Here is an 18,695-nt window from a genome sequence, read left to right on the forward strand (position 1 = left end):
GTTTAGTCTCCATGTATTTGGGTTCTTTCCAAACTTCCTTTTGTGGTTGAGTTCTAGCTTTAGAGCATTGTGGTCTGAAAATATGCAGGGAATGATCCCAATCTTTTGATACCGGTTGAGTCCTGATTTAGGACCGAGGATGTGATCTATTCTGGAGAATGTTCCATGTGCACTAGAGAAGAATGTGTATTCTGTTGCTTTGGGATGAAATATTCTGAATATATCTGTGATGTCCATCTGGTCCAGTGTGTCATTTAAGGCCTTTATTTCCTTGCTGATCTTTTGCTTGGATGATCTGTCCATTTCAGTGAGGGGAATATTAAAGTCCCCTACTATTATTGTATTGTTGTTTATGTGTTTCTTTGATTTTGTTATTAATTGGTTTATATAGTTGGCTGCTCCCACGTTGGGGGCATAGATATTTAAAATTGTTAAATCTTCTTGTTGGACAGACCCTTTGAGTATGATATAGTGTCCTTCCTCATCTCTTATTACAGTCTTTGGCTTAAAATCTAATTGATCTGATATAAGGATTGCCACTCCTGCTTTCTTCTGATGTCCATTAGCATGGTAAATTCTTTTCCACCCCCTCACTTTAAATCTGGAGGTGTCTTCGGGCTTAAAATGTGTTTCTTGGAGGCAACATATAGATGGGTTTTGTAAAACATTTGTTTTATTTATTACGCTCTCTGTACCTACTCACAGGGCCTGACTTAAGCTTTGGAGGGACAGGTTCCCTTTTACATGAACTTTTTGGGCACCATTATACATAACAAGTGCATCTAGAAAGCTTCTAGTTATGCACCATCCTTGGGAGAATTGAGAAAAGAGTTACTCAAATAATTGTGCGTGTCCTATACTTCAGATGAGGATCCTTAGTTGAGAAAGACTGGTAGTAGTGTCATAACTCCCATTTTACAGATGATGAAAGTAAGAATTATGACTTACTTATAATAGCAGAACTGGAACTTAGAGATAAGTTCTAACACTGAATAACCATTCAATAAACATTTGTTAAGTGGCTATAGTTTGTGAGCTATTTGACTGCATTAATTTTTTTATACTACCATTCTTTTAATGAAGGGAGAATGGTTTGGGTAGTTATCTGGAGTAAGGAGAAGACTTACTCAATGTGAGCTGTAGATAGTTCCCATCAGTTCCAGTTTTCTCACCAAGGAAGATGAGCCTGGTGCATGCCTCAGCACAGTCTGAACATATTTATAAACTTGAGATTTCTTTTAAGTAAAGAATGGAGCAGATCCTTTGTGTGTCCTTTTAACCCTAAAGCTAAAACAGTTCTGAGAGATAGAACAAAATGTTAGTAGACCTACTTTACAGAGAAAGAAATTGAGACTTGGAGGAATGAAATGACGAGGCCACAGTGGTAGGAGCTAGTGAAAAGCAAAATGGCGACTCAGCCTGTCTCCAATCCAGTGTCCTTTTCCCAGTTCATAATACTGCTTTTCCCTTAAAAAAGTACATTATCTGGTATAAGGGAGTGAGGCAAAGTGAAAATTGAAGACCCTTTGTTTTCATGTGTTATCTTTGCCTGCTCCTTTGCAGCAACAACAGGAGGAAATTGCAACCAAGAAACTCCGATTGACAAAACCAAGTAAATCTGCAGCACTCCACATAGATCTGTGTAAAGCAACCTCCCCAGCAGATGCTTTGCAGTACCTACTCCAGTTTGCCAGGAAGCCTGTTGAAGCAGAAAGCGTGGAGGGAGTAGTCAGGATTCTCTTGGAACATTATTACAAGGTAAGACGGTCTTGAGGACCTGTTGGGAGTGTGTGTAAGAATTATATCATGTGTACAGAATAGCTTAGTATCACAAGATAAATAAGAAGGTGTTCATTCAGCAGTCTTTTACTGAGGGTCTTCCACATGCCAGGCACTGTAGATACAGAGATAAAAAAAGATCCAAATCCTTTTCTTAGAAGTTTGCTGCATCTCTGTGTAGATATAGAAGGTATCCATAGAGTGTATATGGAGACAGATGCGAACATACTGCTGGGGTATTGTTGCCTGTGTTATGTCAAGTGTGGTGGGCATACAAAGGAGGACTTGAGCTGTGACCCTCTGTAACCAGCTTTGTCTCTGAAATACCATCCTGTCATCCTGCTCTTTCTGCCCTCATTCAAGGCCCTTATATCTAATTGCGATAGCCCTCTTTTTTTAACTTTTTTTTTTTCCTTTGTGTAGTGGCATTTCATTTCTCCATGTATTTTACTGGGTTAGACAAAACATCAGTTTGTGACTGATTAAATGCAGGAAATAGTTTAAACAAATGAAAGTCACAAGATGTGTTTATTTTTCAGTTTGTGTAAGTAAGATCTGAAGTAGAAGGAAAGACAAATTTCCAAATATTTGAATCATGGGTGAATCAAAGTTTTAAACTTTAGTATGAAAATTTTTAAGCCTAGACAAGTCAGAACAATACTATAATGATCTCCCAAACACCCATTTCTAGGATTTAACACATAACAGATATCTTGACAGATTTGCTCCCTCTTAAGTTTTTTGTTTTTTTTGAAGATTTTAATATTATTTGACAAAAGAGAAAGAGAGAGAGAGAGAGCACAAGTAGGCAGAGTGGCAGGCAGAGGGTGAGGGAGAAGCAGATTCTCCACTGAGCAGGGAGCCCAACGTGGGGCTTGGTCCCAGGACCCTGGGATCATGACCTGAGCTGAAGGCAGCCACTTAACTGACTGAGCCATACAGATGCCCTTTCCTTAATTTTTTAAAGTATAATATATTTCCCAAAACAGTTCAGTAAGGGACTTAAAAAAAAACATGTAACCACATCAGATTAAACTAGATTTCCTTAATGTACTCTAACAACTAGTTTGTATTCTAATTTCTCTCATTTCCAAAATATTTTTTTATAGTTGATTGATTCAAATAAAAATGCAAACACTATTCACACGTGGCATTTGTTCTTTTTAATTTTTTTAAATTATTTTTTTAAGATTTTACTTACTTATTTGTCAGAGAGAGAACAGCAGACAGAGGGGGAGGGAGAAGCAAGCTCCCAGCTGAGCAAGGAGCCGATGCAGGGCTCAGTCCTAGGACCCTGGGATCATGACCTGAGCTAAAGGCAGACGCTAAACCAACTGAGCCACCCAAGCGTCCCTGGTCATTTTTTAATCTAGAACAATTTTTATTATTTTGGTGACATTGACCTGATAAACTCAGTTGATAAAATGTCTCTTTTTTTGAATTTTACTTCCTTGGAGGTTAATTTGCTCCTCTACCCCTTTTATTTACTAGGAACGGAAGGTTAGGTATACAATATAGGCCCTGTTAGGTTCAGGTTAAGCATATATTTGAAGTTTTTAAGAATACTTTGTAGATGACGATTTGTATTTCCTTTTGCATCTGTCAGGATGCATGTAATGTCTTCAGGTTTTCCCTTGCAAAAGCTTCTTTTTCTTTTCAATCTCTCTTCTTTCTGTAAACTATGTTTATTTAAATCTTTTAAATATGACATAAAGGGTGTTTTCCTTTACACATATAATATTCTAGCTTAATCAGAAATGCTTATAGTTTTCCAAAGATCGTGTGGATTTTCAGAAATCCATCTCTTTTCACATGTAGTTCTCCCAGTCTGTTTTCCTCTATCTTCCTCCCACTGCCCTGTGATCTGGTCTGCCACTTTCTCTGTCAAGCATATTCCTTCCTCGGAGTCTTTCCACTTATGTTTCCTTTCCCCTAGAACACTTCCTTCAGATGTTCATATGTCTACTTCCCACACTTTGTTCAAGTCATAGCTCAAATGTCATTTTTTCATTAAGGCCTTTTTTTGTCCCTATATTTAAAATTGAAACTGCCTGTTCCACCCTAGAACCTTCTAGCTCCCTTCCTTGATTTTGTTTTCTCCATTGCACTTAGCATATTCTCATATTCTTTTTTTTTTAAGATGTGTCTATTTGAGAGAGAGCACATATGTGCCTGTGTGTGCAAGAGGAGGGAAAGAGGGAGAGGGTGAAAAATCCTCAAGCAGACCCTGTAGCCCAAGTAGCTTATCTACTAAAATATAAGCAGACCCTGTGCTGACCAGGGATCATGACATGGGGCTTGAGACCATGACCTGAGCCAAAATCAAGTGTCCAACTGAGCCACCCAGGCACCCCCATCTTCTTGTATTTTATATAATTTTTCATTTATTTGGTACCTTGTCTATTTCCCTATGCTGGAATGTAAGCCTCTCTTAAGCAGGGATTTTTTTTTTTTTTTTTAATTGATGAATCTGTGGTACCAAGAACAGTGTGTGGTAAAATTAATATTTGTTGAATGAGTGAGCTTATGCTTTTGTGAGACTTTTTACTCAGTTAATGAGTGTTTATTATATATCAGGCATTTTTTCTGGACCCTGGACGGACCTGTTAGCATATTTATTAGCTCTTAGTATAACCAGTGTTTGCCATATGTCTCTCTCCTTTAGACATTAAGCCCTTAAATTCAGGGACTCCAAATTCTAAATCTGTTTATCTCTGTCCCAGTTCCTGTCAAGGTCCCTGGAACAATGTGGGGGGGTTAATAAATGCATGTTTTACATAAATATCATCAGGGTTTCTGTTCTCAAGTTTTCAGACACTTAGTAATCTATTTTTAGTTACTCTTTTCTTAGCAATATCCACCTATTATATGATAATATAACTCTGTTTCCCATAATCATCTGTAATAATACTTCTTTTTTTTCCTGTAATAATACTTCTAAGAACAGTTAACATTTATATAGCTTGTTGGAGTTTATAAAGCTCTTTCTGCATGTAATATTTTTAATCCTGATGACACCACCATTGTTATTTATGTAATCCATTGTTATTTATGTAATCCAGGTAAGGAACTAAGGAGGGGCCCTGGGTGGCTCAGTTGGTTAAGTGTCTTCCTTCGGGTTCAGGTCATGATTCCAAGGTCCTGGGATTAAGCCTCACGTGGGGCTCCCTGCTCAGTGGGGAGCTTGTTTCTCCCTTTCCCTGTGGCTCCCCTTGCTTGTCCACTCTCTCTCTCTTTCTGTCAGATAAATAAATAAAATGTTTAAAAGAAAAAAGGGAACTAAGTTTAGAGCAGTTTAATTTTCAGGGTGACCCAGCTAAGTAAATGGAAGGTCTGGATTTGATCTAGGTTGTTTTTTTTTTTTTTAAACTTTTGTCGTGAAACATTTCAGATATATGTACGAGTAGAGGGAATGGTTTCATTAATTCCCATGCACCCATTATCCAGTTTCAGCAGTTACCACTGCTGAATGGCCATGCCCCCACCCAACTGTCCATTTCTACTTCCTCCACTCTTAACCCTCTCCACCAGATTCTCCCTGGCATTGTGTCATTATGTTCATAAATTTCAGTTTTTATCTCTAAACGGTACTCTTTTAAGAGATATAACCACAATACCATTATCATGTCTAAAAGAAAAAATGAAATTGGTATTGTGATGTCATACCCTAGGCTCTCTAACCAGGCCATGCTGCTTGCATTAATCTAGCACATTCTAGCCACAAAAAAAATGAGGACAGATCCCAAATGTGTCCAGTTCTAGATTGATGACCGTAGCACTTTTTATTCTTTGGTTTGTTATCCATAAATGTGGTCTCTTATATTTTAGTAGATAAGCTACTTGGGCTTTTGCTTCTCCTCCAGATTTTTTTTGGTCAGGCAGCAGTATCTGAACTTCCTTGACATGACGGGTTCTTCACTTATGCTACTCTGCTAGTTGCTGTGGAGGATGTAGAACTGTGAGACATGTTCCTTGTCATTATGGGGCTAGTAGTATAGCTGGTAGACCAAATAATGTATGTAGTAAATAGATAGTAAGGGGTAAGGTTATTCATTTCTTCGTTTTTTTTAATTTTCTTGAAACCTGAATACTAACTCTGTGCCAGGCCTTGTGCTAGTGTTGGATATAAGAGATAATGTGATCCCTGATCTGAATCTAGTTGGGTAGATACAGACACAATAAATTGATAATTACAATACAGTGTTGTAGGTGCTGTGAAATCTGGGACAGGTTATGATGTGACCTTAAAAAGAGGGTAGTCAGTGTGACTTGGGAGCAGGGGACTAGAATGGCGTTAAAGACTAGAGTGATCATTGAGATGAGTCTTCTAAAACAGATTTGGGCCAGCTGGAAAACAGGAGGAAAGAAAGGCGTTTTAGAAAGAAAGAGCAATTGTAAGCAAACACATGGAGATGTGAGATAGCCTGTCACATTAGAAGAAATGCAAGCAGCTGGTATAGATTTTAAATCGAAAGTTCTTTAAGAGATAAGACTAGAAATCATGGAGGGCCTCTATTTTATCTTGTAGGTTTTGTTGTAGAAATGTCACTCTGGAAATAGGATGGAGAGTGGAGGAATTGGATGATGGGAAAATGGGTGTTAGGGTGACCAACAAGGAGACTGATAAATATGAAGCAAGGTGATGAAAGCCTGAATCAGGGTGATTTTGATGGTGAGAAGAGCAGTTATTAGAGAGGGCTTCCCTGGAGGCAGTTTGTTTTAAGCTTAGGTGTTGAGGGTACCAGGGGATAATTTCAGAAAGTAGAAGAACTTGGGTAACGTATCCAGATTGATCAGGAGTGTTACTAGGTCAGATACTGTTTTCTTTTTTGTGCCATTCTTGCCTCCTCTTGTCTGCTAGGCCCAGTACTTCTGCTTTCTCTTTAGCTCTCTTGTGTTTGGAGGTCTGTGACTCCATTTCATACCATTGAAAGGCTATATAGCTCTTTTCTTGTCCTCTCTTACTGCAGGTTATTTTTTACTAGGATTTGACTAGTCCATTATCTCAGAAAGACCTGTTTCTTTGACACTTCAATAATTTGAAGTCCATAAAATAATTGACTTTTCCTTTTATATTCAAAACTGAATTTAGGATCTCCCTTCATTCTCCAGTCTACCTTATCTTGGGAAGTTGTCCCATTATTGATATAGACCCTTAAATCAGAAACCTGAGAAAGATCCTTTACCTTTTCTTCTCCTATTTCCTTCTTCACTGAGTCTTGTTGATTTTACTTTTTAAAAAATTTTTGTTATGTTAGTCACCATCATTAGTTTTTGATGTAGTGTTCCGTGACTCATTGTTTGCGTATAACACCCAATGCTCTGTGCAATCCGTACCTTCCGTGCCCTCCTTCATACCCATCACCAGGCTCACGCATCCCCCTACCCTCTCCCTTCTAAAACTATCCATTTGTTTCTTTTTTTTTTTTTTTTAAGATTTTATTTATTTATTTGACAGAGAGCGATCACAAGTAGGCAAAGACGCAGGCAGAGAGAGAGAGAGGAGGAAGCAGGCTCCCCGCTGAGCAGAGAGCCCGATGCGGGACTCTATCCCAGGATCCTGAGATCATGACCCGAGCCGAAGGCAGCGGCTTAACCCACTGAGCCACCCAGGCGCCCCTAAAACTATCCATTTGTTTCTCAGTTCGTGGTCTCTCATGGTTTGTCTCCCACTCCAATTTCTCTCGCTTCATTTTTCCTTCTCCTGATGTCAAAATATCTTTTGTTTCCCCTGTTAACCTCAGTAATCCAAGTAACATTTTGTTTTATTTCATTTTATTTATTTATTTAGAGAGCAAGAGCATGGTGAGCAGGAGTGGAGCTGGTATAGCAGAAGCAGAGGGAGAGAGAGAATCCTAAGCAGACTCCATGCGTGCATAGTGCAGAGCCCAATGCAGGGCTCAATCTTAGGACCCTGAGATCATGACCTGAGCTGAAATCAAGAGTAGGGTGCTTAACTGACTGAGCTACCACATTTAAAAAATTTTATTGTGAAATACAACACATAGAGAAAAACAGGTAGAAAAATGTCACATAGCATATTGCTCATACTGTGAACACAATGTGTAACTACCATCCAGGTTAAGAAATGGAATATTATCAGCCTCTCGTAAGCCTCTTCAAACTACCCTCTAATGATTTAGATTGTGCCCAAAAGATAACCACCAGTGTCCTCACTTTCAGGGTAATAACTATCTTTCTTTTACTTTTTACCATTAAGCCTATACTCCTAAATACAATTTATTTTTATCTTTTTTTTAAACTTAATGTAATTAAGGAATATAGTGTAAATCTTTTATGTGTGGCTTTTGCTCAAAATTCTACCTATATTGTTATTCATTCATATTATTGATGGTAGCTATAGTTTATTCATTTTCACCACAGTATAAGGTTTCATGGTATGAATATACACATTTATTTACCCATTCCATTATTATTATTATTATTATTATTATTATTATTTTAAAGATTTTATTTATTTATTTGACAGACAGAGATTACAAGTAGGCAGAGAGGCAGTCAGAGAGAGGAGGAAGCAGGCTCCCTGATGAGCAGAGAGCCCGATGTGGGGCTTGATCCCAGGACCCTGGGATCATGACCTGAGCTGAAGGCAGAGGCTTTAACCCACTGAGCCACCTAGGCGCCCCATACCCATTCCATTATTGATGGACATTTAGGCTGTCTCCACTTTTTAACTACTATAGGAAGTAGTGCCATGAACATTTTGTACAGGTCTCTTGGTATGTATGTCTTACATTTCTATATTCTGTATACCCCAGAGTGAAATTACTGAGCCAACTTTTTTATGTCTTTTTTTTTTAAGATTTTATTTATTTAAGAGACAGAGAGTTAGTGAGCCAGAGCGTACAAGCTGGAGGGGCAGAGGGAGAGGGAGAAGCAGGTTCCCTGCAGAGCAGAAAGTCCTAGGACCCTGGGATCATGACTTGAGCTGAAGGCAGTCACTTAACCGAGTCACCCAGGCACTCCCTGAGCCAACTTTTTCAAAGTGGTAGTACCAATTTAGAACCGCCCCCCCCACCATTGGCGCTGTGAGAATTCCAATTCCACATATTTGCCAACAGTCAAAATTGTTGATCTTTTTCATTTGACAGTTCTGTGGATGTGTGTGGTATATCGTTGTGGCCTTAATTTGTAGTCCTTTGATTTCTGATGAAGTGGAACAATTTTAATATACTTAATTGGCCATTTGGATATTTTTTTAGGTAATGTCGATTGATGTTTCTTGCATATTTTTCTTTTTCCTTATTGTTTTGTGTGAATTCTTTATATTCCAGTACAAGTTCTTTAATGGCTTTAATGGTTATATGTGTTTTCAAATATCTTCTTCCTATTTAGTCCCTCCCACTATCCCCCACCCGCGTACTTTTATTCCCTTAGTGTTGTATTTCGATGAAAAGAATTTCTTAATATAGCCCAATTTGACAATTTTTTCATTTATTTTTGGGCTTTTCTTATCTGATGTAAGAAGGGTTTGCCTACCTTGAACTCACTAAGACATTTTGCTGCATTATTACTAGAAACTTTATTATTTGCTTTTTACACATGGGATTGATGTGTGTATATGTTGCTTGGGTATATGGAAATCCAAATGTCCAGCAGCATTTATTGAAAAGAATGTCCTTTCTCCGTTTTTCTGCCATTACCACCTTTGTGGTAAATGAAGTATCTATATATGGGTATTTCAGGACTTTTTATTCTATTCCAGTAGTTTGTCTGTTCTCATGCCAGTACCATGCTGTGTTAGTATAGCATTACATTAAATCTTGACGTCTGACAGGACAAGTTCACTTACCTTGTCTTCTTTAAGAATATTTAGTTATTCTTGGTCTTTTCATTTTTTTATGAGTTTTGATATCAGCTTGTGAAATTCTGCCACAAAACAAAATTTCAGCTAGGATTTTGATTAGGCTTGCATTAACTCTTGTTCTGCTGACATTTAGGGATTAACATTTTACTGTATTGAGTTTTCCAGTCCATAAACATGGAAGATATTGTGCATTTTTTTGCTAGTTACTCCTAGATATTTAATATTTTATTATTGTAAATGGTAATATTTTTAAAATTTCATTTTCTAACACTACATAGCTGGAATTCAGAAGTGCAGTTGACTTTTATTTATTAACTCATATGTCTTACAACCTTACCAAGCTCACTTTATAATTTTAATAAGTTACATATAGATAATTTTGCATTTTTTAAATAATCATCAACAAATAATGGCTTTAATATTAATACAGTGAGACCAGCGATCTTTTGATCATAGTCTATGTGATATACCTACTTCTACATTTTATTTTCATCTTTTTTATGTCTTTTTTAATTCAGGTAAGACCTATGTAAACAACATGTAGTTCTTAATTTTTATCTATTTATTTTTAAAGATTTATTTATTAGAGAGAGTGAGCAGTGGGAGGGGCAGAGGGAGAGGGAGATAAACAGACTCCCTGTTGAGCAGGGACCCTGATATGGGGCTCAATTCCAGGACCCCAAGATCATGACCTAAGCTGAAACCAAGAGTTGGATGCTTAATTGATTGAGCCACCCAGGATCCCTAAAGTTTAGTTAGTTTTTAAAAAAAAGTTTGTTTTAAAAATTAATCATTTGGGGCACCTGGGTGGCTCACTGGGTTAAAACCTCTGCCTTCGGTTCAGGTCATGATCCCAGGGTCCTGGGATAGAGCCCCGAATCTGGCTCTCTGCTCAGCGGGGAGCCTGCTTCCTCCTCTTTCTCTGCCTGCCTCTCTGCCTACTTGTGATCTCTGTCTGTCAAGTAAATAAATAAAATCTTTAAAAAAAATTAATCAGGGGCGCCTGGGTGGCTCAGTGGATTAAGCCGCTGCCTTCGGCTCAGGTCACGATCCCAGTGTCCTGGGATTGAGCCCCGCATCGGGCTCTCTGTTCAGCAGGGAGCCTGCTTCCTCCTCTCTCTCTCTGCCTGCCTCTCTGCCTACTTGTGATCTCTCTCTCTGTCAAATAAAATAAATAAAATCTTTAAAAAAAAATTAATCATTTATTTCATTATGTTTAATGTTATTATCGATATATGTAGATTTAAAGCTACCCTGTTATTATGTGCATTATATTTATCTTACCTGGTTAATGTTCTTTTTATCTCTTGTTTCTTGCCACCTTCATCTTTAGCTTTGAGTTAAATATTCTTTTATACTTTCTTACTGGTTAGCCTAGACATTACAACATGAAATTTTTAAAAATTTGATGTGAAAAATATTTTTTTAAATTTTATGTATTTATCTGAGGGAGAGAGAGAGAGAAAGCAAGGGGGAGAGATGGTGGGGTGGGGGGAGAAGGTAGTGGGCTTGATTGCAGGACCCTAGAATCATGACCTGAGCCAAAGGCAGACACTTATTGAACCGAGCACCCAGGCACTCCTGACGTGACATTTTAAAAAATTTAATTTTACTTTTGTCAAAGTGTAATAAAATATGAATTCTTGACTTATCAGAGTCAAATGTTTTATGGCACAGTAACCATTTTGGACAGAGCAAGGACTTACCTCCATTTATCCATCTTCCTGACTTATATGTGAGTGTAATTGTATATTTTAATTCTCCGTCTTTCACTCTGTAAGACAATGTGGTGGTTTTTTTGTTTTGTTTTGTTTTCTTGAGAGAGAGAGAGCACATGCATATGAGGGAGTGGCAGAGGGAGAGAGTCTTTTTTTTTTTTTTAAAGATTTTATTTATTTATTTGACAGAGGGAGAGATCATAAGTAGGCAGAGAGGCAGGCAGAGAGAGAGGGGGAAGCAGGCTCCCTGCCGACCAGAGAGCCTGATTCGGGGCTTAATCTCAGGACCCTGAGATCATGACCCAAGCCAAAGACAGAGGTTCAACCCACTGAGCCACCCAGGTGCCCCAACAGAGGGAGAGAGTCTTATGCAGGCGCCGTGGTCAGCACAGAGCCTGACACAGGGCTCGATTTCATGATCCTGAGATCATGACCTGAGTGGAAATCAAGAGTTAGACATTTAACTGACTGAGCCACCCAGGCACTCCAAGACAGTGTTATTTTATATAGGCAATATTCATTTAGGTTTACTAAATATTTATAATTTACTCCAATATGTTTATCATTACTTTTCTCTCCCCACATATGTGACTATTCATCTGGAATTATTTTCCTTTTGGCTAAAGAATACCCTCTGATATTTCCATTTATTTTAAGTTTAATGGTGAGACTTCTTTGTGTTTCTTGTATGGAAAAGTTCTATTTTGCTTCCATTCTTGAAGGATTTATTTTTATTATTAAAGATTTTTTAAATTGAATTATAATATATGGTGTTATTAGTGTCAGGTGTGCAGCATACTTTTTTAACAACTGTATACGTTACTCATTGCTCTACCTACTTGTGTGTCAAATAAATAAAATCTTAAAAAGAAAAAAAAAAAAGAAGCACTGTTTACTTGGCCCCTCATTTCTCCATTCCTCACTCTCCCATTTGGCAGAAGCCTGAAGAAAAAGCAGCCCCACACTCTAGGTGAACCTTCCTGGGTTCCTTCCTTACGTGGTCCTATAATTATTTATCTTTTAGTTTTCTAATACTTTCAAATACACATATGTGTATACATGCACCTATCTTGTATACATAGATATGTATATGTGTTTATCTGTATACATATATTTTTGTATGTATATGTATGTGTGCACATACTTTTTTTTTTTAGACATCCATGGTACTTTTCTGGTTTTCCTAAGCAGAAAGATTGATCTGAATTAATCTAGCCTTTACCTTAGTGGAAGTGGAAATCATGCCAACGTCTTTTGCTGGACTATTACAGTATACTCTTAATTTGTCTCTCTGTTTAGTTTTGCCCCTTCCAACCCAATCATTATATTAAGGCTGGATTGATATTTCAAAAATTCAAATCTGTTCATGTCACTCTCCTGTTTATAGTTCATCAAAGGATTTTTATTGCTCTTTGGACAAAGGTTACTCATTTGTTTATTCAGCAGTGAACAAATATGTGTTGAATTCCTGCTTCATGGTAGGCCTTATCAGAGAGATCCTTGCCATAATTCTCAAAAAAATGTGGTGTGTGTTAGTCTTTTAAGCCTCATCTAGGGGCACATGGATGGCTTAGTTCGTTGGGCATCTACCTTTGGCTCGGTCATGATCCCAGGGTCCTGGGATCAAGCCTGTCATCCTGCTCAGGACGGAACCTCCTTCTCGTCACTTCCCTGTGTGTGCTCTCTCACGCTATCTCTGTTGCTAACTCTGTTTCTCTCTAATAAATAAATAAAATCTTTAAAAAAAAAAAAAAAAAGCATCTTCTCCTGTCAATGTACATTCTAGCCATATTACCCTGTTTTCAGTTCTGAAAGTTGTGGTATCCCTTCCTGACTCAGAGCATTGTTTCGTTCTTTCTCCTCTGCCTCAAATTAGATCAGGAACTCTTTGACCATAATATCCAGTTATTTTAAAGTCCTGTCTGATATGTCATATGCTTTCATAGAACTCTGTATTTCTTCCTTACAACTTTATAATTACTAAATGGACATTACTTCATAAATGTCTGCCTTGCCCCTCAAACTTCAAGTTCCACGAGGACAGGGTATCCCCATGGCCTGGTACAGGGTGGCTCCTAGTGTGCAGGAAATCTGTGTTGAACAGATAAGTGGATGGATTATTTACTGAGTGAATTAAGGAGAACACTTGGTTCTTCCTTTTCTTGTTCTCTTGTTTTTATGTACATAGTGCTTTCTTAGCATTTTGCTAGTCACTTTTGTGGCTCACAGGCCAGATGGGGGAATACACAATCACAAGTAAATACAAGTACTGTAGTGAAGGGCATGATAAAGGGTTGTTCAAGATTGTTCCATGTCCAGTTCATGGATCAGAGATGACTTTCTGGGGTTAGTACACCTAAAGGACAGGAGTAGATGGGTGTGGGAGAAAGGGAAGGCAGCCTAGGTAGAGGAACCATCTTAAGTGTAAGTACAGAAGCTTGAGGCAGTGTGGCATCACTGGTAAGGAACTGTGGGAGCTGATATAGTGGCCAGTCTTTGTAGGCCTTTGTGGCATGCAAAGCAGCTCCAACTTCTTTCTGTAGAAAACTGGGAGCTTTTGAAGGGTTGTGTATATTTGTATAGATTTAAAAATTTATACTCTTTTTTAAAAAATTGCAACAATTCAGGGCACCTAGGTGGGCTCATTCAGTTAAGTGTCTGCCTTTGGCTCATGTCATGATCCCAGGGCCCTGGGATCAAGCCCTGTGTCAGACTCTGCTCAGCGGGGAGTCTGCTGCTCCCTATCCTTCTGCCCCTCCCCACCCCCCCACCATTCTCTCTCATATGTGCACATGTTCTCTTTCTCTGTTAAATAAATAAATAAAATCTTTCTAAAAAATTACAACAGTAATATTTATTGTAACAAATTCAAGCACTAAACTGTAAAAGAATGAGATTTACCTCTGCAAATAAAACAGTTAAAAAATGGGGTGCCCTGGAGGCTCAGTAAGTTAAACATCTGACTCTTGGTTTTTCTGCTCAGGTCGTGATCTCATGGCTTGTGGGTTTGGGCCAGATTGGGCTCTGTGATCAGCAGGAAGTCTGCTAGAAAGATTCTCTCCCTCTGTGACTAGCCCCCTGCCCCTGCTCTCACACTCATTCTTTCTCTCTAAATGAATAAATCTTTATTGTTGTTGTTGTTGTTTGTTATTTCTTTTTGTTTTTTAATTTATTCATTTGACATAGTGAGAGGGAAAGAGAAAACAAGCAGGAGGTGCGGCAGAGGGAAAAGCAGGCTCCCCACTGACTAGGGAACCTGGTGTGGGGCTTGATCCCAGGACCCAGGGATCAAAGGCAGACGCTTAACTGACTAAGCCACCCAGGCACCCCAATGATAAATCTTAAACAAAAAAGTTAAAAAACAATATGTGCTCTCTAGAGATTACTCTGGAGAAAATCACTGCTAACAGTTTTATATGCACTTCTCTAGAGCTTTATATACAGCATTTTAGAATTTCCCATATTCTGAGTTTATACCTTTCTTCTGCCTGGAACGCTGCTTACCTAAATCTCCCTATGGCTCTCTGTCTGACTCAGTTAAGTGTCCTCTCAAAAGTTGGGTCCTCAAGAGTGAACTTTCCTCACTGTCCTATCTAGAATTGCTTCTCCCTAATATTCTTTAATCCATTCCACACTTAATTTTTCTTCAGAATGTTTACATGTGAAATTACATATTCTTTGCCAGTCTTATCCATTTGACTATAAGATCTGTGAGAGCAGGAATTGCTTCTGCTTTATTCACTATTGTATCCCTAGGAGCTAGAATGGTGCTTGGCACATACAATAAATACTTCTTGTATGTATGTTGAATGAGTAAATTAGTTACTATTTTAGATAGAATACAGTACTTTCATGTGATTTTTCCAAAAAGTTAACTTTTGTTTGGTAGCTTTACAAACACACAAAAGGAGAGAAAATAATATGAGCCTTCAGATCTACCTCATCTAGCTTTGAATGGTTATTAGCTTTTTGTCATTCTTGTTTTGATGCATTTCCCCCCACTTTTGGCGGGTAGGGCATATCTGAGGCAGCGTATCATTTCACTTGTGAATACTTATTTATCTGTGTTTAACAAATAAAGGCCTATTTTAGGACTTTAAAATAAACCCATGACAATCTTTAATAGCATATAATACCTGGTCCATGTTCAGTTTTCATCGATTGTCTTTTTTAAAAAGATTTATTTATATATTTATTTTTAGAGAGTATATGCGTGTGTGCATGTGTGCATTAGCATGGGGGAGGGGCAGAGGAGGAGGGAGAGAGGGAATCCTCAAAGCAGACTCTGCATTGAGTGGGGAGCCGTATATGGGGCTTGATCCTGGGACCCCGAGATCATGACCTGAGCCAAAATCAAGAGTCGGACACTTAACCAACAGAGCCATCCAGGTGCCTCTCACTAATTGTCCAAAAGAAGACTTTGTATGGTTTGTTGGTTTGAAGTAAAATTCGGTTTATTTATCTATCCCCTTGGTTTATTTATCTATCCCCTTAAGTCTCTTTTAAAAATCTGTAGCATTTTTGCCCTCCATCTTTTCTTTCATTCCCATGCCACTTTTGTTTGTTTGTTTAAAAATCTGGGCATGTACCCTGTGGAATTTCCAAAATTCTAGACTTACCTTTCATGTGTTTTTTACTCACTCTTTATGGTACCCCTCTGGGTACCATATTCACAGCAGTGCAGTTCAGGCTTTATTATCCTCTGCATGAAACAGTTGATGACCAGAGAGAGGAAGGGAGGAGGCACTCATATCTCACTGCATCCTATGTGATATTGCTGGGCTAGTCATTTTCCTCTCAGTGTCCTTTGAGGTTATTACCAGTTCCATGTCACAGACAAGGCTTAGAGAGGTTAATTTGCCTGTTGAAGACATAGACCTTATGTCAGGACATAGTGAGTTCAGGCTTTACACCTAGATCTCGTTAATTTCAAAGCCCTTTTTCTTCCCCACAGTTAAGTTCCCAAGAAAATGACTTTTCCTAAGTTATATACATGGCAAGCGGCTTGCCAGGATTCTAGGTCCTCCTACTCCATATCTGTTGCTTTTTGTCCTGCTTCAAGCCTCTTTGGTGTGCTTTGTCACTTCCTTAGAAACTGTAGGTGGGAGCTAGGGAGTTGGTCATATCAAGAAGGTACTTCATCTTATGAGCATACATTTAAGTAATTTTGTCTTTGGTACAGAAATGTGCTGACCTAATCTTAGCATTGGCAAGATACTTTTTTCCCCGTGTGTGTGTGTGTGTGTGTGTGTGTGTATAAAACATATATTTTTATATATTTGTTTGTTAAATATAAATATATGTGTGTGTATATACACACACACACACACACATATATTTTCAATATGTATACCCACATAGTGCCACATATTGTGCTACATAATTGACATATGGTGCTGAACAGAAGGACATGTTCCTTTTTGACGTTGGGAGAAATTTTTCACTATAGGAATGTTGGTGCAAATTGGAGACCACCTTGCAGTATTGTGGCCAAAAGGGCCAGACAACTCATTTCTTAGTCTCCCTTGCCCCAGCAGTTCAGGCACAAGCCCTACACCCAGCCAATTAGATTCACCAGCCTCAGACTTCTAATCAAGCTGTGGTGATCCAAAAAGCAGGTTGGGTGAGAGATAGATGTGGTAGCTGCAGGACCCGGTTTCCAGAAGCTTCGGGAATAGTGGTGCCACCAGCAACGTTAGGTGACCAGTGCTGGCAATATTGGTGGGGCAGCTTGCTGCACTTCATGTCTGATATAGCTGCACAGTGGAAAAAGGGTACTTTAATCCTAAAAGCATGTTTCTGGTTAGGAAGTAATGGTATTAGGGCGCCTGGGTGGCTCAGTTGGTTAAGGGTCTTCCTTTGGTTCAGGTCATGATCTTAGGGTCATGGGATTGAGCCCCATGTCAGGCTCCCTGCTCAGCAGGAAACTTGCTTCTCCCTCTCCTCTGCCCCCCCCGCCCCGCTTTTGTTCTCTCTTGCTCACTCTCTCTCAAATAAATAAAATCTTAAAAAATAAAAAAGGTAATGGTATTAGGAAGGCATAGAAAAATTCCCATTCACTTTGCAATAATTTAGGTCTAACATACTGATTGAAAAAAGCTCTTTCCCCTGAAGTTGATAAGATTAATTTTTCAGAAATAAAACCTTAGAATTCTTGGATCATTGAATCACTTTTGAGATGTTAGTTTCCCATGTTCCTCTCTGTTGGTTAGGTGAGACTAGAGCATCAAGGTAACAACAGCTTCTTTTGTTCCAGGAGAATGATCCATCTGTGAGACTGAAAATTGCATCATTGTTGGGTTTATTATCAAAGACTGCAGGATTTTCACCAGACTGCATTATGGATGATGCCATTAACATCCTGCAGAATGAAAGTAAGTTATAATTTAAAAGCTATATAATCAGAGCAAAATCTTTAGTTCCATCTATATAGAATTTAGGAGGAATCTTTCTTGTATTGGTTGTTATTGAAAAGGAATTTGAGGATGATTCAATAAAACGTACATATGTTTACATTAGAGATAAAATATAGTTTTGTCTCTTAATAGCTATCATTTATTGACTTTTACCAAGTGCCATATACTTAAAGTAGGTTATATATGATGGAAGATAGATATTATTGTCCCTATATTTTAGGTGGAAAAACTGAAGCTCAGAGAAGCTAACTAACTTGTTCAAGGTTACTTCATATGTGATAGAAAGATGTTTTGTATGTATGTGATATTTTGTCAACTGTACCATGCTAATTCAAGACATGAGAGGTGCTCTTCTGGTCATGTGGTCTCTCATAGTTTACTTCCTATAAAAGTGACATCTAGCTCTCACATGTTACTGTTTTCCTTTTTGTTCCTCATGAATGCATGCTAAAATTATTCTCAGCTTTTACATAAACTGGGAAAGCATTTCACCTTTAAAATTCTTTTGAGGGTGCCTGGGTTCCTCAGTTGGTAAAGCAACTGCCTTCGGCTCAGGTCATGATCCTGGAGTCCTGGGATCAAGTCCTACATTGAGCTCCCTGCTCCATGGGGAGTCTGCTTCTCCCTCTGACCTCCCCTCTCATGCTCTCTCACTCTGCTCTCTCTGTCTGTCTCTTTCAAATAATTAAATAAAATCTTTTTAAAAAAAAAGAAAAAGAAAAAAGAAAATTCTTTTGATTATCTGGTTTTATTTATGTATAAGATTCTATTACAGAGTTGGTCCCTTGCTTGCGTTAATATTTATTTTAAAATTAAATAAAAAGACCGGGGCGCTTGTGTGGCTCAGTGGGTTAAAGCCTCTGCCTTTGGCTCAGGTCATGATCCCAGGGTCCTGGGATCGAGCCCCGCATAGGGCTCTCTGCTCAGCGGGGAGCCTGCTTCCTCCTCTCTCTC

The 18,695-nt window shown here is 38.5% G+C and overlaps 1 protein-coding gene across 1 annotated transcript in view; it reads left to right on the top strand.

Moving 5' to 3' along the window:
• The window catches only part of INTS4 (integrator complex subunit 4), a 123,328-nt gene that overhangs the window by 7,493 nt on the left and 97,140 nt on the right, over positions 1–18,695 (top strand). Inside the window, exons 2-3 of the mRNA XM_059188076.1 lie at positions 1,564–1,758; positions 17,582–17,699. Of these exons, the coding sequence (XP_059044059.1) occupies positions 1,564–1,758; positions 17,582–17,699 (313 nt within the window). The remainder of the gene's footprint in view (positions 1–1,563; positions 1,759–17,581; positions 17,700–18,695) is intronic.

Source organism: Mustela lutreola, chromosome 1 (assembly GCF_030435805.1).
Source record: "Mustela lutreola isolate mMusLut2 chromosome 1, mMusLut2.pri, whole genome shotgun sequence".
In the NCBI taxonomy this organism is placed as follows: Eukaryota; Metazoa; Chordata; class Mammalia; order Carnivora; family Mustelidae; genus Mustela; species Mustela lutreola.